Source organism: Marmota monax, unplaced genomic scaffold, assembly GCF_021218885.2.
Source record: "Marmota monax isolate L192 unplaced genomic scaffold, Marmota_monax_Labrador192_F-V1.1 WCK01_AAM20220418_F8-fsc00095, whole genome shotgun sequence".
Classification (NCBI taxonomy): Eukaryota; Metazoa; Chordata; class Mammalia; order Rodentia; family Sciuridae; genus Marmota; species Marmota monax.
In genome coordinates, this window is record NW_026695244.1 from 5,392,100 (window position 1) to 5,416,288 (window position 24,189).

The 24,189-nt window shown below is 36.9% G+C and overlaps 1 protein-coding gene across 3 annotated transcripts in view; it reads left to right on the forward strand.

Annotated features, from left to right (window-relative positions):
- Positions 1-24,189, forward strand: part of Adam23 (ADAM metallopeptidase domain 23) — a 167,545-nt gene that overhangs the window by 74,426 nt on the left and 68,930 nt on the right. For all 3 annotated transcript variants that reach the window (XM_058578160.1, XM_046463111.2, XM_046463110.2), the window contains exons 4-9: positions 475-538; positions 13,546-13,628; positions 15,099-15,162; positions 19,266-19,338; positions 20,107-20,180; positions 21,785-21,850. In XM_058578160.1, the coding sequence (XP_058434143.1) occupies positions 475-538; positions 13,546-13,628; positions 15,099-15,162; positions 19,266-19,338; positions 20,107-20,180; positions 21,785-21,850 (424 nt within the window). The remainder of the gene's footprint in view (positions 1-474; positions 539-13,545; positions 13,629-15,098; positions 15,163-19,265; positions 19,339-20,106; positions 20,181-21,784; positions 21,851-24,189) is intronic.

The following is a 24,189-nucleotide window of genomic DNA, read 5'->3' on the forward strand; positions in this document are numbered from 1 at the left end:
CTGTGTGACATGGTGGCAGAGCTGAGTGGTTGTCAGAGATACCTGGTGGCTGGCAAAGCCTAAAATCATTATCTGACCTTTATTGAAAAACAAAACTTGCCAGTTCTTGTTCTATGTTCTTCTTCACTGGTTAGCTTTTATGAAATTTCAATTATTTGAATATAGTTGTGGGATTTTTTTGGAGGGGTGGTGGGGGTTCCTGTCTCCTCCTACTCCTTGCAGTTTAGTTTGTTCAATTTTCATTGACATATCAAATGAATCACCCTTCAGTTTTCTGTGTCTTGTCTTTTTAAGCAGACTGAAGACCGATTTGTTTCTGGATGGTGTTTGCAACTTGGTGATGACCTGTCTTTATACTACCGGTGGACTGTGACCATTGGTGCTTTGCCCCCCTTCGTTCGTTTATTGAGCTGGCTATTTTTACACTTCCAGGGTCTCAGATGCAGAAATCACTCTATTTTCTTTCCTTTATAGTGGTTTGCTGTCTTCTGATTACGTGGAGATTCACTATGAAAATGGGAAGCCACAGTACTCAAAGGTATGGTTTAAAGCTTTGGAACAGCCTGTGTAAGCACACCCATCACAGGACGGGCCCCTGCACCCCAGATTGCTTGGTGTGTCTGTCAACGAAAACATTTGGCCTCCTATGCAAGGTTACTATGTTACAAGGAGAAATTCATTACAACATACAAATATTTGAGGTAACATTAGCGATTCTATATATCCGGAATAATATGGAAATATTTATTGTTTTAGTCATGCATACAGTATCTTATGTAATGGTATAAAGGGCTAAACTTTCCAGATCAACACCTGAGTCCAAATTAGGCATCCCTTATTTCAAATGCTTAGCATTTTGGGGTTTGGATTTAAAAAAAGTTTCACAATGTTTTTGTAATTATAATGAGATATTTTTGTGATGGGACCCAAGTCTAAACATGAAATTCATTTATATTTCATACACGTAGCCTGAATATAATTTTATATAACATTTAAAATAATTTTGTGCATGAATCTCATAGTGTAAGATTTTCTACTTGTGGTGTCATGTTAGTGCTTAAAAAGTTTTTTGAGTGTTTTGGATTTCAGTTTTTGAGATTGGAGATGCTCAATTAGGCTCTTATAGTCACAGCATCTGAATTATAAGAATAGATGGGCTCTTAGAATGACTATTAAGTACAAGTTACTTTGGTGCCCAAGAAGGGGAGAGGACAAGAAGAGGAAATTAGACTTAAGGAGCACTCTCTTCATAATCTTCACAGCAGTCCTATGGGGGTGGATATTATTACTCTTGTTGTACGAAGGAAGAAACTGAGGCAGAGAGAGGGTAAAGAAACCTTCTCAAGGTCATTAAACATTGTCATATAAAGGTATTTGATTTCCTTCAGTTGGAGGTTAAACTTCCTTCTCTTCATGGAGGATCAATGAAGCGAAAGAGGGCTTAAATTAAAGCAAGAGAGAGATCATTTGTAAGTAAAAAACACAGTGATCTCCACCAGTCATGATGAAAGTCTGTGGAATGGCTACAGAAAGGGACTCTGATTTGGGTAGTGCCACTGAGCTTAGCAGTATCCATCAATACCATTGACACAGGAGAGGAAATGGAACAAAGCAAAGTGGGGAAATATCATTGATTTTGCTCTTTTCTAGATTGCTAATGACTGTCAGCATAAAAGTGGCATCTTTCATGTGTGGACTTGCCAAGCTGTGCAGCAGGGAGCATGGGGATCCTCAGTCTGTAGCCTCTCAGCAAATATTTATGGGTGGCCTTAATTGTAAATACCGCCCAGGGGCCATGGTATTTCTTAGGATCTATAACTGTCCAATTAATAGTGGGCACATTTGTAATTTGAAGTGTGTTTTAGTCTTTGAATTGTATGCCACAGATTCTATTATTATTACTATTCATCAGTTCTTGTCTTAGGCTGCATCTTGGGGGTTTGTTGAATGGCCCTAAAAGTTAATGCTGTGGAAAGTGAGCAGCAATGCTAAATCAAGCGCAGGAATGGTGCTTCCTGGCATTTGTACAAACCAAAGCTCTGTCAGCTGTGCCAGTGCCCTGAACACTGCGGATGCTGAATCATGAGTCTGGAGTAGACAAGATTGCACGAGAACTTTATAGACTCAGCAAATGAGCAACCTTTGCATCCTGCAGTAACCTAATCTAAACTTCTCACCAAGAAGTTCAGTCGATTTTTTTCCTTTTTTAAAGAAGCAGAATAGCTACTTGGCCTCCAGAAGTCATTTGAGGTCCTCAAAGGAAGCCTTATCATTACTAACACACTCCAGGCTTCCTGTTGATTGTAACTAAAATTTAAAACAGAGGATGGCAAAAGAAAACATGTTCACTGCAGTTTGTTTTTGTGTTTATTCCTTTTTTCTCACTATGACTCATTTTCTCCAAATAGCTCTCTGACGTTCACAGCCTAGTTGTACTAGTGCAGTGGGGTAGGTTGCTGAGAAACCAAGCAAGATACCTGGACACAAAATATGAGATGTAAGGTTACTGAAAAATTCCTTTGGGTAAGATCCAATGGTGATGGGCTGGACAGATGTTTTATCAGGAAGTCCAGTGGCAACAGGGTGAACATCTGCACCTCTGACCCACATAATACATCCAGTACCTTGTCAGGAAGTATCACCTCATATTCCTTAGGATACTTTGTCCGGAAGCTGATGCCTGAATAAATTCTTCCCTCTCCATGGTTCTCTGATCAGTACCACTAGGGAGAAGGGTTTTATATTAATTTGCTTAGTTCCTTATATGACCAGCATCCCAAGGAGAAACTATCTTGGCTTGCGTGCAAGAAAGCAGCTTTCCACAGATAACACTAACTTGCCCTAATTCCCAGCACACATGAGAGAAAGTCAGTATCCTTCAAGATAATACGCATCTTGACATTCTGGCCCAGACGTCCTCTCATTGTTTCCTTAACCAGGCAAGTTTTTTGGGAACAGAAAGGGGCATTCAGGGGCATGTTCTTTTACTGTCTCCCTTTTTTTCAAGAATTACACAAGCTTCTTGCTTCATGGATAATGAGTTAATGGTAAATGCCTGTTTTTTATGTGTCTATGTTTATATACCCCTGTAAACCTCAAGATGATATGGTACACACAATTCTGTGGCAAGATTTAAAAGTTCTAATGATAGTATAAATACTTTGGCATGCATTAAATATCTTGTAGACCTTCACTTTTTAAAACTGCATACCATTCTTTTAAATTAATTTGTTATAATTTGTTTGAAAATCCCATGGTCATTGACATTTAAATTGTTGCTAATCTTTCACTCCAACCCAAAGGAAAGAACACATCCTTAATACTTCCTGTAGAATTAATTCTGAGAATTGGATTTTCTGGGTCGCAGAGTTTGTTCAATTTTTGGAAGGCTTTGGTACAAAGTGGCAGTTTTTTTTCCTGAAAGGTTATAGAAATTCACATTCCACTAGCATTGCATACATGTTTTTAGAGCCATTTTACAGTAAACTTTATAATGATTACTTTCCATGTTGTTTAAGAAAACCTTTGTACAGAGTACCAGAAAAACAAATTAGTATGTAAGAATGGCTAGGTTCAACTTGTACACATTATGTAATCCTTCCTTCCAAAGATCACCAAAGTGTACACACATAAAGCACACCTGGCCACCCCCACACACCGTGTACTGTTCACAAGGTGAGAGAAGAATGGAAACACAGACACTTAGGATATTCTGGGAATTAATTGCAAACAAATGCCACATCCACCCTTGGAAGAGGGTTGTCTAGTTTTTTTCCATTTCCTCACTGTCAAGCCCTACTTCCCACTTGTATCTACGAAGAGGATAATGTCTTGGCTTTTACCTTTATTCAGTGAAAGTGGGATAAAAAAGATCCCTTTCCAAATGACACAAATACAGGAACTAGAAAGGTAAAAAAAAAATTTAAGTACATAATATAAGTGCCAGGTGTCAATTGATGCATATGGAAGAACATTTTTCCTGTTCCCAACTCAGTACTTTTTTAAAAAAATTTATTCTTTAGTTGTACACAATACCTTTATTTTATTTATTTTTATGTGGTGCGGAGGATCGAACCCAGGGCCTCGCACGTGCTAGGTGAGTGCTCTACCGCAAAACCACAACCCCAGTCCCTCAGCAGTACTTTTTATTTGAGTTCGCACTGCAGTACTTTGTACTTGGTTAACAATAAAACAATTTTTCCCACGAATTTAAAAAATAACTTAGTTATCTTTTGTTTGAACAAAATTATTGAGATCTAATTTGCATGCGGTTAAGTATATCATTAAATTGGTTTTAGTATATTTACAAAACTGTGCATCCATCAACATAATGTAATTTTAGAACATTTTCTTCGCCCAACAAAGAAATACTCCACTTATTAACAGTCATATCCTATCTTCTCTCTCACCAGCCTTAGGTAACTACTAAGCCACTTTTGTATATCTATGGATTACCTCTTTTGGATAGAAACAAAATCTATGTAATATGTGTTGTTTTGTGATTGATTTCTTTTTTTTTCCAGCTTTGTTGAAGTGTAATTGAAAAATAGGACTTAAATATAATTAGTTACACAAGTTAGATTTTATATATGAGTTGTATACATTTAATTTGTACAAAGCACTGTTTTGATATACATATACAATGTGAAATGATCACTACACTCAAGCTAATTAACACATCTATCACTTTATATATTTATTTATTTTTGTAGTGAGAACATTTAAATCTATCCTCCTAGCACATTCAAGATGCTATGATTAATGTAGAAACCGGTCTGCTCATTGCATCTCTCGATGGGATCTCTAAAATTCACTCCATCTAGAAACTGCTCCATCTTCAGATGGGATCTCTGGAATCCATTTACCTTGCATGACTGAAACTTCGTACCCTTTGAACAACGTCTTTGTTTTTCCTTTTCCCCAACATTCTACTCTTTGCTTCTAGGAGTTCTGATTACTTAAGATTCCACATTAGGAGAGATTGTGTTGTATTTGTCTTTCTATGCCTGGCTTCTTTCAGTTACCACAGTGTCCCCCAGATTCATCTGTGTCATCACAAATGGCAGGATTTCCTTCTTTTTTTTTTAACACAGAATAATATTCCATTATATGTACATTTTTTGTTATTTGTTCGGCCCTCAATAGGCTGTTTTGCTGTTTTGACTTTTATAAACAATGCTGCAGTGAATGTGACAGTGAAGTTATCTCTTTGAGATGCAGATTTCATTTTCTTCTTATTTTTAACTTTTTGAGGAAACTTTATACTGTTTTCCACAATGGCTCTGCCAATTCTTATTTCTACCAACTGTTTACGAAGATTGCTGTTCTCTACATTCTCCCCACACTTCTTTAAAATTTTTTTTAAATGATAGACATCCTGAGAGATGTTAGATGATATCTTATTATTTAAATTTGCATTTCCCTAATAATTAGGGATGCTGAATACCTTTTCATGTACCCATTGGCCATTTTATGTCTTCTTTTGAAAAATGTCTATTCAAATCATTTGCCCATTTTTAACTTGGGTTATTAGTTTTCTTGCTTTTAAGCTTTGTTTCTTACATGTTTTGGATTCTAACCCCTTGTCAGATATGTGGTTCATAAGTATGTTCTCCTATTCTGTTATTGGCTGTTTCTTCTCTATGTTGATTGTTTCCTTTGCTTTTTTAGTTTGATGTAGTTACACTTGTCTATTTTGCTTTTGTTGCCTGTGCTTTTGGTGTCATGACCCCTGCCCACACCACAAACAAACAAGCAAAAAAATCACTGCCAGGACCCTGGCTGCAAGCTTTTGCTTTGTTGCTATGTCAATCAACTTTACTCATGAGATTATTCCAAATAAGCTAATTTTTAACATTTCAGTTCTTATAAAAGTATTAGGCAGCTTGGAAGGCTGAGGCAGGAGGATCGTGAGTTCAAAGCAGCCTCAGCAAAAAAGCAACTCAGTGAAATCCTGTCTCTAAATAAAATGTAAAATAGGGCTGGGATGTGGCTCAGTGATCCAGTGTCCCTGAGTTCAATTCCAGGTACCAAAAAATTAAATAAATAAATAAATAAAAATAAATAAAGGATTGGGCCTCAATATAATATTATAAAACACTTCTCAATTTCAACATGTTCCTGTTAAATCTCTTTTAGGTGAGCCATTAAGTGCTTGCTAATTCTTTGATTTTTCTTCTTCTTATAAAAGAAACTACCACCAGCAGTATATGACTGAATAGATGAATGAAGTACACCCTTCCCAGATTTCTTCCACCTTATTATAATCTCTTTGTCATTGTTCGGTGGGGAAAATGTCCTTTCTGGATGCTGGTTTCACCTTGGCTTCTTCCAGCCCTTTTTCTCACTCTTGCCCATGGAAGAGTGCACATGCCTATATAGTCACTCTCCTAACCCCCTGTTTGTGTGGGGTCCATCTATGCTCTTAGTCTTGTAGTGACAGTCCCTGTGTGGGGGGTGTTTATTGACTATGGGTAAGTCTGGCCCACTCAGGGAGGTAGCATTAACAGGCTTGCTATCTTCTCAACTAGTCAATAAGAAGGTGATATTTTGATCTCTGCATCACTTTCGTGTCACTCATTTGGTTTTAAACGTAGGTAGGTACAGCTGCACGCCCAGCTGATGGCTGTAATAGAAAAGATGAACAATGAACGGCAAGTGCTAGAGAGACAATGGAGAAATTGAAATCCTCACACCAGACAATTTGTCAGTTCCTCAAAAGTTTAGCCTAGAGTTACCGTATGCCTCAGTGTATATACCTCTAGGTATATATCCAAGTGAATTACAAACATTCCACACAGAAACTTGTACATAAATGTTCATAGCAGCATTATTGATAATGACCCAAAGTGCACACGACTCAAATGTCCATCAGTTGATGAATGAATAAAGAAAATGCAGTATATTCACACAGTGGACAAAGTATTGATACGTGCTACAACATAAATGAACCATGTAAACATTATGCTAAGTGAAAGAAACCAGGTGTAGAGGACCACATTTTACACTTTTTATGCAAAATGTTCAGAGTAGTCAGTCATATCCTTAGACACCGCAAAATGGGTTAGTGTTTTCCAGGGGCCTGTGGGGTGGAAGGGAAGAAGCATGGAGAATAAATGCTAATGGACACAGAATTTCTTTTTGGGGTGATGAAAGTATTCAGAAATTAGTGGTGACATTTGCACAACTTGGTAAGTGTACTAGAAACTATGGAATTACACTTTAAAGACTAAATTTTGATGTGTGTGCATTATATCTCAACAGAATAAAACTCTCAGGTGGAAGAAGGAGATTATTTACCCACCTTATTCAATACACACGACCCTTTAAGATTGATCTTATGAATAAAACCTTCTTATTTACTCATTCAACACTGTCCTCTAGGTTCATCTACGCTGTCGCAATGGCAGAATCTCCTTTTAAAGGTTGAATAATATTCCATTGTATTTGCATACAGTGAAATAAACTGACACAGAAAGGAAAGTACTACATGGTTTTATTTACATGTGGAATTTAAAACAAGTCAATACACAAAAACAGGCAGGGTTTGTGGGTGAGGATGGGGAGATATAGGTCGAAGGGCACTAAGTTTCAGTTCTGTAGGATGTAAATGTAAGATATCTAATGTATAGTATGAGGACTATAGTAAAAAATATTGTATCGTGTGGTGGGAATTTGCTGAGAGAGTAGATTTTAGGTCCTCTTATCCTATGTAGTCACAAAAAATAAATATGTGGGGTAAGACATGGTAGTTTACTTGACTATGGTAACCATATCTATATCTATCTATCTGTCTAAAAATATATGTCTATATATCTATGTGTGTGTGTGTATATATATATATATAGTTATATATAGTTATATACTTTAGATATGGACCATTTAAAACATTCTGTTCTTGCCCTTGTTCTTTTCATATAACCATAACACCCTCTTAGAATGTCCTTTGAGTTTTCCTTGTCAACATCATGGCTCGGCTTAAGCTTTCATCAGTGAAGGCTTTTGGGCATCAGTGAAGGCTATTGAGCAGCAGGAGAGTAGAGGTCATCAGTGGACCCCTGTGTGCAGGTTCCTGGAAGGAAGGAGTTCTGTGTAGAGCAGAGGAAATTTGAAGAACTAGTGTCCCAAAGACCCTGTTCAACGTAGTTGTCCCTCAGTTTCTGTGGGAGGTTGGTTTCAGGACGCCACTTGGATTACAGTCTGAGGATGATCAAGTGCCCGAAATAAAATGGAGTGGTCTTTGCAGGTAACCTCTGCACATCCTCCTGTAGACTGTTGATCATCTCTAGACGACTTACCATCCCTAAGACAATGTCAATGCTGTGTGAATAGCTGTTGTATGGTTTAGGGAATATGATAAGAAAAAAGGGCCCCGTGAGTTCTGAGTATTTTCATCCTGCTGTGGTTCAGTCTGTGGATGCTGAACCAAAGGCCGACTCCAGGGATGAGGGAGGGGTGGGCACTGTTGCGACTACTCAGAGCCGGGCAGGGGTCTTTTCGGTTACATGTCTTCATGTCTTCTCTAACTTTTTCTTTTTTATTTCTTCTCTTCACTCTTTTTCTTTTGTTCCCATTCCTTCTTCTTTTATTATTATTATTTTTAATAAATTTTCTCAGGCTGCTTTTCTTCATCTATTTTCCTTTTCCTCTCAGATTGTCATAATTGGATTTAAACATACATTTTGTGTTATTTTTCTAACCAAAAAGAAGTGATTTAAAGCTTGCTTTCCACCCTTTAGCTTAAGTGAAATGGCTTTTTTACTAGTGTGTACATTTTGATTTTTTCATAGCCTTCGAATTAATAACTGGCTTTTAAAAACATTGCTCATCACTGGTAAATCGTGAGCAATTTAAGTCATAATAAGGAAAGAAACCTTTTATATTAGATGTAGAATTATTGGTTATTTGAGTTTAAAATCAAAATTATTATTGCTAATTATTTTAAAAATTACCTTTCTTGGCAACATTCTGAGCACATTATAGAAAACGAAAGAAGCATGGGGTTAAAAAATGCCCCAGGAAATCAAGATAGTGACAATATTGACTATTCAAGGCTATTTTAAGGTTTTTTGTTTGTTTGTTTGTTTGTTTGGTGCTGGGGATTGAACTCAGAGGCACTCGACCACTGTGCCCCATCCCCAGTCCTATCTTGTATTTTGTTTAGAGACAGGGTCTCGTTGAGTTCCTCAGTGCCTCGCTTTTGCTGAGACTGGCTTTGAACTCACAATCCTCCTACCTCACCCTCTCTAGTTGCTGAGATTACAGGTGTGTGCCACCGTGCCCAGCTGTTAATTAAGTTTGAGCAGTGTTGAACATTTATATAGCATTGGTATGGCCAAATTGTTCTGATACTTTATTAACAAACTGCTGCAAGAATGTTTTTTTTCCCTGTCAAATTTAATGAAGGTAAATAATTAAACTGGTGCTGGGGTTTCAAATTCCCTGATTCTCTGAAATTGCTTTTTTCCTTTTTCTCATTCTGCAGTCTTCCAATTCAGGTACATGCACCACATTATAGATATCTTTTTTTTTTCCTACTTATCTTCTGCTAACAGACCTCTGGTTTAAAAAATAGATTTGTATAACCAGTTAGTTGATCATTTGAAGTATTTAAAAATGTGTATGTAGAATAATAACTTGAGTATGATGTCATCATTTTTAGTATATTCATAACCTGGATCTCCTAACATACACATTTCCTAGCCAAGATCTGGGTAGTTTATTTTAAAATGTTTATGCAGACCTTCAGGAGTTGATTGAAAATGTCAAGGCTGGGTCACCATAGATGTTCAGGTTTATGGGAATTTCTTAGGCTATGGGGATAATAAGAACCTGCTGGTGGAACTTTACTTAAGCAGATGAGGTAAACAGACACAATGGTGGGGTGGGACAATTTTAAAAAATTAAATGTTGGCTTGCTCCTTTATGTTTTTTCCCCAGTAGAACTTAGCAAGCCAGATGAAGCTCAAACCTGAGAGAGCCACCCCTTCCATCTGCTTTCCATCTCCTGAAATTTTATAGGCACTCCCCATCTGCTGCCTTTTCCTCTCTTGTCTTTGTCCTTGTGGGTTTATACCCCTTTTTATTCCTTAACTGTTATTCAAGGGAGTTATTGGTGGATCTGTTTTCATTGAAGGGAGGAGAATCACACAATTCCTGTTATTAAATCAATAGTATCAGAGAACCAAGTATTTTTTTCTCCTCTAAGTTTGGTATCACTAGAATTATGAAGTTGCTGTCCCTAGCCATACCTGATTACGAGGTGTTTTCAAAGATGCCTGTGGCTTCAGGATTTCCTTATTTGAAGAACAGGCCTGGGTTCGGAGCTTGGCCATCCTGGTGGGGGTGGGCAGAGTTCTGGTCTGAACATTATTTGGCTCGTGGAGTGTTCTGCTTCAGTGGAAGTGGTGGGTTGAGAAAGTTAGTATGCTTACCAGGATTTTAATTTCCTCTGCCAGTAAGTTCCATTTATCAGATGCTCTATTTTTTGTTGAATTTAATTAACTGACTCACAGTTTGGATGTGAAAATGCTGATGTCCGTGGGGGCACACAGATAACTTGCATCATGTGCCTAATTAGCTTTCCTTGGTTTTCTTTCCTGCTGTTTGCTTAATCCATCTGTGACCACTCATAAGGGGCTGATGCTGGCCAGTCCTTGTGAATGGTCTGAGGCTTTCCTAACTGGAAAAAGAGACATTAGCTCGAGAACCTGAAGATGTGGAATTCAGTTTTGTCTATTGCTCTTGTTGGCCAGAGCCTTCAGCACTTGGTGCCTGTCTCCCAATTGGTACATGGAGTTAATGGTTTTAGTCATGCTATGATTATTTAAGATGGCAGATTATTGGGTGGGAGGCACTCCTGGGCTGACTATCCAGTGTTACTGGGAACCAGACCCTCTGGATGTAGCCCCTCTTTACTGACCCACTATCATTATGCTCATTACCCCAAAAAGGTTGCCTCTTCTCTCTCGGGAGCTTATTTTATACAGAATACCTCAAGATCTTACTTATTTTGAGGTGGCATTTAGAAAGTGCTATAAAGATCTGAAGAGTTGCCAAGTAGTATTTTTCTACAATACTTTTAAGAATCTTGTAAATTTAATATTAAGAAATTCAGAAAACCTTCTGATACTATAAATGGAAACTACCAAAATGTTTATAGTGCTTAATAAAACTACAATTTAGATAATAAACTTTCTTATTATGCTAAACATTAAGGGGTGAATATTATCTTTGATCTCATTTAAGGTTTAGAAAACATGGTTATCCACATTCCAATATACAGAGAATTTTGGTTCTCTTCAGATAATATCCTACCTTAATTCAAAGGTAACAATGACCTTGACAGTGAGCATCAACCGTGACTTTCCATTGCAGGTGAATGAAACTTAGATCTAAGAAAGGTCTTGGAAATACTTTATGGGGAAAAAAAGAATATTTTTAGGAAAATTTGGAAATAGCTTTTCTTAGAAAGGTCAAGTAAATATGAGAGCTTACTATGCATTTACTTCTAACCATCACTTGACTTAAGATAGCTTTTTGGTGTGATACAAAGTGCTAAATAACCAATTTGATGGAATTTACAGTTACCCATGGCCATTTTTAGAACCATGTGAAGAATCTGAAATGTAAATTGCTGAATATTGACCTGAATTCTCAAGTTGCTGAGATGTGTGGTATCATTTGTCCTTATAGGTTTCAGAGTTAAACACACAAAGAGAATTTAACATATACAGCCAGTAACTCTATGCAAGTTTGCTATTTGAGAACAGAAAAGCTATATATATATGGAGTTATAAAAATTAAGGAGTAAAAAAAATATATAAAAGCACAATGGCAAGGACAAGAGAAGAGAAGTCAGCAGATGAGAAGTGTCCATAAAATTTCAGGAGATTAAGCAGATGGATGAAGGGTCTCTCTTTTGGCTTTGAGCCTTTCCTGTTCTGCTAAGTTCTCTTGGTGGGAGATAGGAAGCAGAAAAACAACTCATGTCACTAAACTCAGAAAGGCTCAGGAATCGAAGGCGTTTGAAAAGAGAAAGTTGGTTGAAGGTTTACTTGAAGAGGAATCTCTGATTTAGACAGGTGGCCATTCCTTTCTAGTCTGGTGAAGGCGCTTAATCTGTGGAGAAACATGGAAAGGAGGGATCACTAGAGAAATAATAAAAGGTAGTTTCCCAGAACTGAGTGCATGAGTCTTCTTGATTACAAAGTACCAGAGTGCTCAGTGTATTGAAGGAGAAATGACCCAGACCAAGGCACAGTGTGGGATTGCATGAAAATGGGACTAAATAGAATTTCCTGAAGCCTTCTTAAAAGAGAAACAGTAGACTTTATAGAAACATCTAACATTAGAATAATGTTCATTTGTCACAGCCCCTTCAGAAACAAGAAGACTGTATTCACAAGGTCTTTGAGATACGGAGAGAAAATAATGTCCTATCTGGCATATTCTCTAACCGCCAAAACTGTGGATCTACTGCGAGGGTTGAAAAAGAAATGTTTGTTCACACAAGTTTTCACTAAATTTATCTTCCATGAATGCTTTTCCGAGAAAGTACCAGAGGAAGTGAACCTCTCTATAGAGGGGAATGGGGGCCTCAGATGGGGAAGACATGAGTCTAGGACCCAATATAGAAGGAGGCAGGCAAAGGGTGATCTCAGTACAGCACAGAGAACTCCTGAATGGCGGTTGTGCACAGGGCCTAAAAAGGTACAGTGGAGACCAAAGCATGAGGCTGAAAAGAAACAAGGGGGGTGTCTCCAGGTGCAAAATGGATATGCTGTGTTACTTGATATGTTTGACCATATTGAGAAGAGTTTTAGAGTACTCTTAGATACTAGGGATGCATATATGCTAACTACATGAAAAAATAAACAAGAAAATGAAGCAAAACTTTAAAAAACTTAAATGGAGGCAAGAAAGAAAATGTAATTATAGTATCACAGCTGTGAAAGATATTTGCAAAGTCATAATATAAACCTTAAATTTGGATTTAACCAAAAACTAGTGATGTGTATTGGAATGCATTGAGGGTGAGAGGAGTTTTCATGAGTCTGTATTAGGAAGATAATTCTAAAATGAAATAAATCATCAGGACATAGCCATATAAATATTCCATTAAAAACGCATAGGTAAACACAAGAAGAAACAACTTGAAGAGTTAAAAATGGTTGGCTTGGAGGTTGGGGTAGTGGAGCAGGGGAGAAAGGAAACAGCTGTGTAACATCTGGTAAGAATCTGCTCCTATAATACATACTTAAGAAATGTAAATAATTTTTTTTTCACTTACATTGGTTTTATTCCCACTAGAGCCTTTACTCCTTCATTAAATTTAATGCACACATACTTTTATAGAAAATTTTAAAAATTGTCTAGTCTCATTCACATAGGACTAGTTTCTAGGATTATTAATACATAGATTAATACATAGTGCCCATACATTCCCATCTTTGATTTTGTTTGTCTGTTTTTGCTTTATAGAATCATCCAAAGAGGGATATTCAGTGCATAAAATATGATCAGTCAAACTTTTTTCTTTTGTAGGGTGGAGAGCACTGTTACTACCATGGAAGCATCAGAGGTGTCAAAGACTCCAAGGTGGCTCTGTCAACATGCAATGGACTTCAGTATGTGGGGATCTCTTTGGACCCTCTTTCCCTCTAAGTTTGCCTTCATTGTTCACCCTTTCTATTTTTTCCCCCAGATATTTATTTTAGTGATCATCTGTGCCAGTTCCATGTTAGGGACTGGATATGGAGTAGTTCACAGGGATACAGAGTTTCTCTCTCTTTAAAAATTAGGGTTTGCAGAAGATCCAGAGATTAAACAAAGGATTGCACAGGATGATATTTAATTACCATTTTGGTAGGTGCTATGAAGGGGAAGGACAGGAGCACATTAGCTCTTTTTTTTTAGCTTCTGTTGCCATAACAAAAACCTCAAGATAACCAGTTTATAAAGAGAAAAGGTTCATTTTAGCTCAAAGTTTTGGAGGTTTCAGTCTAAGATTGATTAGCTCCATTGCTTTGTGCCTGTTTGGAGGTGGTAATCTCATGGTAGGAGCATGTGGAACCATAAAATTATTTATCACATGAACAGGAGAAAAATAAGAGAATGAAAATGGTCCTGGGGTCCCACATGTTCTCAATGACCTACAGACCTTCCACTAGGCCACACCTCTTAAAGGTTGTACCCCTCCCAATGGCACCACTCTGGGGATCAAGCCTTTGACATACGGGTCTTTGGGGAATATTCAGGGTCCAAGCAGCAGGGATAAAGAGAGACTGAGCTCAGTTCAGGCAGGCTCCCTGAGGCATATTCCAGAGGATGCAGCAGCCGTTGGGTCAAACCTATGTATGGCTAGGAGTTAGCCAGGCAAGGGTGGAACGATAAAGAGAGGCACTCGTGTCTTGAGTTAGAGGCAGGCTCTAAAAAAACCATCTGTGAGCACTTTTGGACCCAAACACCGTAGCACCTCATGTGAACATCTAGTTCAGCCATGTGATGAGAAAGGCTTTTGAGATGTTTTCTTTTTTCATACTTTATATTAAAAACCTCATGTCTGTCATAATTAAATATGATGTAAATGACACAATTGTACCGCTTGATGGAAATGTACTCATCATTTACAAGCATAAGTGTACGTTTGCTTTCCTCTTCAAAATCAGATGGTTCTGGATGATTCTTATATGAGGGCCTGTCATTTCTCTTCTAGATGACACTGGATTTGCAAGCTAAGAAATTTGTACAAGTTGTACACGATTCTAAAATAACCTGAGATACTGCCACCACAGGAGTCATCCTAGATTAATGTTCTCATCTGCCCATTTGCTCTTAGAAACTAATTCTATCAGGAATAATTTTTTTTTTTTTTAACTCTTGGTGGGCGTTTTTCCACTTCTTGTAGCCTGTGTGCTTTCTAGCAGAGGGACACAGTGGGATTCTATACAGATATGTGAATTGGATTTGGAACAGTTATAAAGGTGTTGGTTTAGATGCACTCTTTATTTTGAGGGCACTATTAGGAAGCTGACTTTTTATTTCTTGCCTTTGCGGTATTCGCTCATTCTTTCCTTCTGTGGGTTCTCTTGTTACAGTGGGATGTTTGAAGACAGTACCTTCGTGTACATGATAGAGCCGCTGGAGCTGACTCATGACGAGGTGAGCCTGACTGCCGTGGGACATCAGTTTCCCTGTGGTGTTTCACTTTTTCAGCATCTTTGCCTTCGAGCAGTAAGAGAAAATGTAGATTTCAAAGTGTGCTTATCCTTATTACCTTATTTCTAACTTAGAAGGGTCCCATGAGTTTTGAAGCTTACATTGCATGTGCCGTGCCCACATACCAATAAGGAATAATCAGAGGCATGCAACTAGGGTTTTCTGTAGCCAGGCCAGTTTCTTCTAGTCCACTGTGAGATCAGGAGTCGTTTCGTTTTGCAGTAGCCCTGCTCCTGCAAAACGAAATGGTAACCAACTTCCCTCTCACAGTCTCCTTTAGATAATTGTGGTTCTAACCATGTACTTAATTTCTGCTCCCTGAAAATGAGGGAATTTGATTATATGATACAAAGTGTAAGTTTCAAGATAGGGAAGAAAATAATGTTTAGTCATGGGCACACCAGTGTGACCTAGATAAGAAATCACATAATCTTGGTCATGTGGCTCACTAATAGAATGTGACCAAACCTAAAAGACATCAAATAGTGTATGGAGGGTGTTACTACTTGCTGGGAACTATTTTAGGTGTTAGGGATACATTAGTGATAAAATAGACATAGAACCTCAGCCTAATGGAGCTTCTAGTCTACAGGGGCAGATGGGAACACACAGGATGAACAAGTAATTTTGTGTGGCATTTTAAATAATGATGCTTGCTAAGGAGAGAAAATGAAGCCAGGGAGAGAGGAGAGTTAAACATTATGTGCAGCGAGCAGGGAAGACCACATGGAGAAGGTGTTTTGAATAAAGACCTTAAGGAGATTAGAACATTCTAGGAGATGTGCAAATACAAAAGGCTGTGAAGCAGGAGTGAGCCTAATGTGTTCAGGGAGCTTTGGGGGACATGGTGAAGTTGGAGAGGACTGAATAGGGGGAAGTGGCAGGAGGCCCTGAGAGGTAACAGTAGGGAAGTCAGATCAGTGAAGAGGACTGATAAAGGAAAAAAAATAATATTTTGAGAATGACAGAGTCAGAATATTGCAGTCATTTGTTGGGGAGCAGAAAACATTTTTTTTTCTTAAAGTACATGGGAATATGGGATACCTTCCAAATCTGAGGCAGAAAAGTTACTAAATTGTAAATGGTTGCTGTTTGAATAAACCCGTATCATTTTTTTAAACCTAGTTACTTTCAAAGTTGCCAGATGGTAAAGAAAATGGAACCTAGATTAAGATATTTAGGTTAAGTAAAGTGTTATTCCCCTGACTCCATTTATAGACAAATAGTCCATATGCAGCAAAATTTTTGGACTCATTCAGGAAAAATAAAATCACTTTGATTTTTGGCTTTGATTAATGCCCTCTTATCCTAAAAACAAAACCCCAAAGAACAAACAATCCAAAATAATAATTCTCTAAGCCTTAGAGTTTTAAAAATATGTAAATGAGATAATTTTACAATGCATCCCTAATTGGGTAATTTTGCAGATTCGGTGATTTAATAAATGTATGTTATGGTGCATGTTAAACTGCTGAAAAGGTTTGTGTGTATGTAAACTATGATTATCATAATGTTTAAAGAACTGCTTTCATGTTGTTAGGCCCATAATTATATAATACAGGAGCTGATTGTTACATGCTTATTATCTTCTCTTTTTGCCTGCCTTCCTACTGCCTGCCTTTTGTTCATGTAATGGTTTGTTCTCGTCCTCACCATGGGTAGAGGGAGAGGAACAGTGTTTGAAGCTTAAAAAATTGTGTTGCTGATCCAGTTGTGAATTTTATTACTCTAGATTTCTTTTCACCTGTTATTAGAATCAAGTGTTTACTTGAATTTGAATTTCTTTTTTTTCCCCACATTTTTTTGTTTGTTCTTTTTAGATACACATGGCAGTGGAGTATATTTTAACCTATTATATATACATGGAGTATAACTTCCCATTTTTGTGGTTGTATTGGTGTGGAGTTACCCTGGTCATATATTCATATGTGAACATGGGAAAGTTATGTCCGATTCATTCTACTGTCCTTCCTATTCCTATTCTCACTCCCTTTCCTTCATTCCCCTCTGTCTAATCCAATGAACTTCTGTTCTTCCTGCCCACCTGCCCTTATTGTGTGTTAGCATCTGTATATCAGAGAGAACATTCAGCCTTTGGTTTTTTGGGGATTGGCTTATTTCACTTAGCATGATACTCTCCACTTCCACCCATTTGCTGGCAAATGCTATAATTTCGTTCTTCTTTATGGCTGAGTAATATTGAATTTGGATTTCTTTTCTTTTTTGGGGGGGGTACTGGGGATTGAACTCAGAGGTACTTGACCACTGAGCTACATCTCATCCCTATTTTGTATTTTATTTAGAGTCAGGGTCTCACTGAGTTGCTTAGTGCCTGCCTTTGCTGAGGCTAGCTTTGAACTTGCCATCCTCCTGACTCAGCCTGCCAAGCCACTGGATTACAGGCATGTGCCACCACACCCAGTGAATTTGGATTTCTTTATGTCCATATTATTTTTATTAATTTTACTATGCTTTGTAATAAATGATACAGAAAGAATATTTCCATTGGAAATCCATGTTCTATCACAAGGAAAGTATAAATAGTAAAATTCTTCATTATTTTCTTTTATGTAATCTGTGAAGAAGGCTCTCCTTTATAAATATTTTTCTGATTATTAAATTAATATAGGAAATTTGGAAAAGCAAAGGAAATAATTAAATAGTATCTATCCATCCTCAAAGATAACTTATCTTTATTTTTCTGCATAGATTTGTCCTATTTTTCAATGATATATTTCCAAACTTTTTTAAATAAATTGATTGGATAATGGTGATGATGATGATGATTGTTGCTGTTGCCATTTCTGGGACCCAACCCAGGGCCTCACCCTCTGCCACTGAGCTATATTCCCAGCCTTTGGATCATTATTTTACAATATAATTTAACTCAAAGTATCTCTGAGTCTCAATATCTTTACTTGTTAAATAAGGATAAAATATATACTATGTGTATATATTTTAAATTAGGAATAAATTAGGTAATATGTATTTAAATATTGCCTGGCACCTACTATCTTCTCAGTAATGAAAGCTGTGTTAGTCAGCTTTTTGTCACTGGGACCAAAACACCCAACAAGAATAGCTTAGGGAAGGAAAGTTTATTTTGGCTCATGGTTCTAGAGGTTTAGTCTATGGTTGGCCAACTCTATTACTCTGATGAGATTGAACATCATAGCGGAAGGGTGCGATAAAAGAGCTCAATTCATGGCAGCCAAAAAGCAGAGGGATGGGGAAGGGCCACAGGGAAGCTGAACTCTTCTAGGGCATGGCCCCATGCACCTACCTCCTCTAGACACACCCTACAGGCCTACAGTTACCACCCACTCCATGCCAGCTAGGATGGACCCATTAGGTGGCAGCACTCATAATCCAGTTATTTCACCTCCAGACATTCCTGCATTAACGCACAAGGTTTTGGGGGACACTGCATATCCAAGCCATAACAAAAGCTAATAGTAATAGTAATGGTAATAAATCATTCATAAAAGTGTAATTTATAGGCCAAATGACATGAGTATTTTCAAGGTTTCTGATAGACATTGTTAAATTTTCTCTGAAACTGTGATACCAATTTCCTTCCACAAACAATGTGTGAAGAATGCTTTTTCCTTGCAACAATAATTAACTATGGATATGACAATTTTTAAATCTTTACTAACTTAATGGTAGAAATTGGCATATCATTCATTTTAAATTTAGGTTTTGAAAGAATGTTAAAATACTTAACATTCAGCATTTTCATATGTTTATTGACCCTTTGTGTTTATTTCTTGAGAATTTCCTACTCATAGCTTTGAAGAAGGTAAGGCTTAAAAAATAGCTAATAATTAAAGCTCTGCTTTTATCTAAACAGGGATATTGGAAGATGCTTTATTTTATTTAAAATTACCATTTCAATGAGACATATACTTTTCATTTTTGATAGCTTAAAGTTTGACATACATGTTTCTGTTTTAGGAAGGACATCAGAGAAAGTTCTCACACCATTCCATAATAACTTGTTCACATCTTGCTTTTTTTATTGCCTACCATTGTTTTCATTTCAGAAAAGCACAGGTCGACCACATATCATCCAGAAAACCTTGGCGGGACAATATTCCAAGCAAATGAAGAATCTCAGTAAGTTTTAATTAAAATAGCCATTCTAGTTTATGTGGTTGGACTTGGTGGAACTCTGCAGACACTCAGGCCAGACATGCGGGCTTGCTGGAAAGTGGAATTACTCTGAGTTCTGGGGGTGAGACTGTGGAAGGCAGTGGAGTGAACCGAGAGTCATTTTGATGGAAAAACTGAAATATAAACCCCTGGGGTAAAACTGCACTGGGAACCAGAGAATGTGATCGAACTGAGAAAAGAGATTCACACCAAGAACCATCCTTAAATTTTCCTAATGTGTATCTCTTTGTCCAACTCTTATCACCTCCCTCTTAGGCTCTGCTTCTGAGGCATCATGAGCGTGCTCATGTTGGCAGAGGCTGCTTTTGAATTTGTGGGGTTACGTGATGCTATTCCTGTATATTAGTGTCAGAAGTCTTTAATAATTTATGCAAAAGCTTATGTCATACATTATGTTTAATTCTAAAATGAATGAAGCATAGTAGAATTCTCTCAGATGTTCAGATATTATCATGTGGTTGTAGGCCAAATATATATTTCTAGTGAATCTTGAACACCCTGTTTTTCATGATGTTTGGAAAAAAACACATGTTTGAACTCTCTTTTTGGCCATGAGGGTGTGAAATGTTTAATGAACAGTGTACTCTTTTTATCCTTAGTTTATCCCATTTTTGTGATGACTTATCAAGCTGCTCTTCCTTCACATATTTTGAAAACATCCACTGGAATGCAGCCAAGCATAATTTTGGTGTTCATTTTTCTCTTACACAGGTACAGAAAGCAACGACCAGTGGCCCCTTCTGTCTGAATTACAGTGGCTGAAAAGGAGGAAGAGAGCCGTGAATGTGAGTGTGACTTTGAGCCACTCGTGGGGCTGTCTACCTTAGGTTGTGCGCCTGTCCTGTGCAGTAGCTGTGTCCCTAGAACAGTTTTGATTTGGGAAATTTTCTCTTCAAAGCAAAACACGAAGGAGAAAACCCCATGACTTATCAGCATGTTGCTTTTTATATATCCCTCCCTGTTAGTTATTCAAACTGATTTGTGTCCTATGAACCCCCGATGTTATATAAATGTATTGGTTTTGCTCTATATCAAAGTATCTTCTAAGGAAAATCATAGTATTTTTTTTTTGTTGTTGTTGAAGGTACAGGACGATTTCTTGCAGGTTGGGCTGGAGGTGATATGGCTTATATAGCATCACATAAAACATTTTTTGTCAACAAAAATGCAGGAAGAGTTAGGTTTTGAAACATTGTCTAATTATGTTTATGTGTATTTCTTACAAATTAAGAACTTAGTTATAACAAACTTTGAAGCTGGATGTGTTTTTTCAGAAAAGATTGGAATGAATCTATTTGAACACTAGTGATATGACAGTTACAAAATAATTACATGATTAACAACTATTGTGTACCTCACACATATTGATAAATATAGAGGGGTTTTGTATCTGAAATTATGTTCCTCGTCTTTTTCATAATAGATTAGAAAGCCATAATGACGGGGACTGTTTAGTAATTACATGGTGGGTACCATGTAACCGAGAATTAATTCCACAGCTTATAGATTGCATGGTAATTTACTAGATAACTTAATGGGTAATTACAGTGAAAATTGCACATTTTAGATAACGTTTTCCTGAATGAATTTTTTTTGTGAAAAAATTAGACCACCACCCCTCAAAAACTTAGTTCAAGGTTAAAGCCTTTCTTTTATGAGCCTGTGTTGGTATTATGGTGATTATAGATACACACTTTTTATTCTTAGAAATTTCTTTGTAGTTACTCTCGAAGAGGCTGTTGGCAGTAGCATTTTATATAGGCTTTGCTTTCCCTATGGTCTACCACTTAATTGATCAATGACTGTGTATGAAAAATAAATAAGTCTAAATGAGGGCTTACTCTTAAAAGATTTTCTGGCAATAATTAAAATTTAGAAGAATTTAGAATACAATGATTTTCAATGTTTGTTCCTTCCAGAAGTTGTGTCATTCAGAACTGGTACATTATTATTAGAATTGCACTCCAGAGAAGCTAATGTTTCTGTTTATCTAAATAGATACTGTTTCAGATATTCTGGGAGGTAATTAAAATTTGTTATCCATATGAAATGAATTTTAAGTAGATTCTCTTTGACACTTTAAGTAGATTGAATATTTTTGATTACATTTTAATGCCAAAGAAATTGATAATTTACTAATTTTGATAGAATTGTGCTATACATTATTGTATGGAATAATTTTGTATTTAAAGCCATCTAAAACTAAAATGGGCTCATGATAATATAGTTCCTTTCTGAATACTGGAGTGTTTAATAATACTTCATAGTCACCTATAAAAATTTTTTTCCTTGACCAATTTCCAGATTTCTGATAGAGTTCTCTACAACTGAGCATTAGAGAAATTTTGTGTCAATCACTATTCTTATCAAATATTTTTATTTTTAACAGCCCTCTCGTGGTGTATTTGAAGAAATGAAATATTTGGAGCTTATGATTGTTAATGATCACAAAACGGTAAGAATACAGAATCACCAAGTTTTATACCCAATAGCTTACTTGAGTACATTTGTTAATTACTAAAACCAAGATATTTAGACATTTTACTTTTTTTTTTTTTTTTTGAGCATTAAAAGACTTGATTTCTTGGTATTTGGAGACACTGACTGGGTTTTATAGAATTTCCACAACTCTAAAAACTTTTCCTCTATTTAATAGGGATTATAATGGATAGATTTAGTATTTGACATCTTTCACTTGACTTTATTAAAAAGTCTCTTTCCTGCTGGGCGTGGTGGTACAAACCTATAATCCCAGTGGCTAGGGAGGTTGAGGCAGGAGGATGGCGAGTTCAAAGCCAGCCTCAGCAAAAGCAAGGAACTAAGCAACTCAGTGAGACCCTGTCTCTAAATAAAATACAAAATAGGGCTGGAGATGTGGCTCAGTGGTTGAATGCTCCTGAGTTCAATCCCTGGTACCCAAAAAAAAAAAAAGTCTCATTTCCTACTTTTCTTCATCTATGCCTTTGAACACTGCTTTCTATTCTATTTCTTGCCTTTGTTCTGCTAATGTGTTATTTTTAGCTTATTATTTGTGAATAAATGTAATAAATAAGCAAGTATAATAAAGGTCTATCTAAAGAGACTATCTGAACCAATGAATTATTTCACTGAACAATGGAAAGCTGAATAATCTCTATTGTTAGCTCTGTGGAAGTACAGTATCTTTGGATGTGTCATTTCAGTAACACTTAAAGGAAATATGAGAAACACCCATCACTCTCCATTTACCTCTCTTCAAATTGAAGTCAAAACTCTTAACTGTACTCTACCTAACCATTTCCTTGATAAAATGCCTGGGTGAAAGCCCAGGACTCGTGGAAGACCCTCTAGGCTGCTATGTCCAATACTAGTGGTATGTGATAAATTGTAACACCCAGTTCCCGGGCAAAAAGCACTGATTTACATAACATTTGCTGATCTCCATAATGTAAATAAATAGTCAGACTTTGGTTGATTTCAGGCTACCAAGGTGAGATCATTAATTGAAGGGAGCTGGGAGAGGTTGGGTCCAGGTGGCTCTTGTGTGCTGCTGGGCGCTGGCGCCAGCACTACTCCACACTCCCCTAACTGTTTAGGCCACTGTTATTTCTGTCATAGTTATGTAATTTAATTCTAAAAATTGCATATGTTAAGAGTACTTGTTTTTATGAAAATGAAGTTGCCTTTATGGAAAGACTTTATAAAGATGAGAATCTTTTTAAAAATGTTCGAAAGTCAGATACAGGTAAAAACCTTGTAAAAGGTAGGAACAAAAATTCAGATTGCTTTGCACATATCTTTAAGTCTTTATTTTACTCTAACTAAAACCAATGTTAGATTGGTAGATTATATGATAATGTTGTTTCTTGCTAAAGTGACAACTTGAAGTTCCAATTAGTAGACCCTATTTGAGAACTCCTTTTAAAGCTTGTATTTAAAAAAAAAATGACTTATATTTAAACATTTGGGTCTCCTATTTAATGGATGTTTAAATTAATTATCAAATAACAATTCAGTTGTATTGAATATGAAGCTTTCCATAGAATTTCTCTTAGTTTTGTATGTGGATTTATTTTCTATGCCAGTAGGCTTTAAATACATTGCTTGAGATGTGACAATTAAGAAGCAGAATTTGGGCCTGGGGTTGTGGCTCAGTGGTAGAGCACTGGCCTAGCATGCATGAGGAACTGGGTTCGATTCTCAGCACCACATACAAATAAATAAAATAAAGGTCCATCAACAACTTAAAAAAATTAAAAAAAAGAAGCAGAATTTATCAGACTTACATACAATTCAGAAGTGGTCTTCCCTGGTGAGAAGGAAAACCAGATAGATATGTAGGCAGTGATTTCAGGTAATAGAGACTAAAATATGAGCTTCTGTAGGACCTTAACAAGGTAATCTTCTCATCTAATTATTTTTATTGATTGGAATACTGAGATTTTTTTTTCCAGCAACTTCTCAAATCTGAGCACTGTGGCATGTTTTTTGAACTTATGGCTTTAGAAGCCTACGCTTGCCAGCCACAGTAGTGCATGCCTATAATTCTAGTGACTCTGGAGACTGAGGCAGGAGGATCACAAGTTCAAGGCCAGCCTCAGTAATTTAGTGAGAGCCTAAACTACCATAGCAAGAACTGTGTCAAAATAAAAAATAAAAAGGGTAGCTGGGGATGTAGCTCAATCTTCTGCTACCTTCCACCTGCCAACAAAAAGCCTAAGTTTTCCCTAAAGCCCCATTATGCAAATACTTTTAAAGCAGTGTATATAATAATTAAAATGTATGTAATTCCTTTTATTGTACAAAGTACATTCC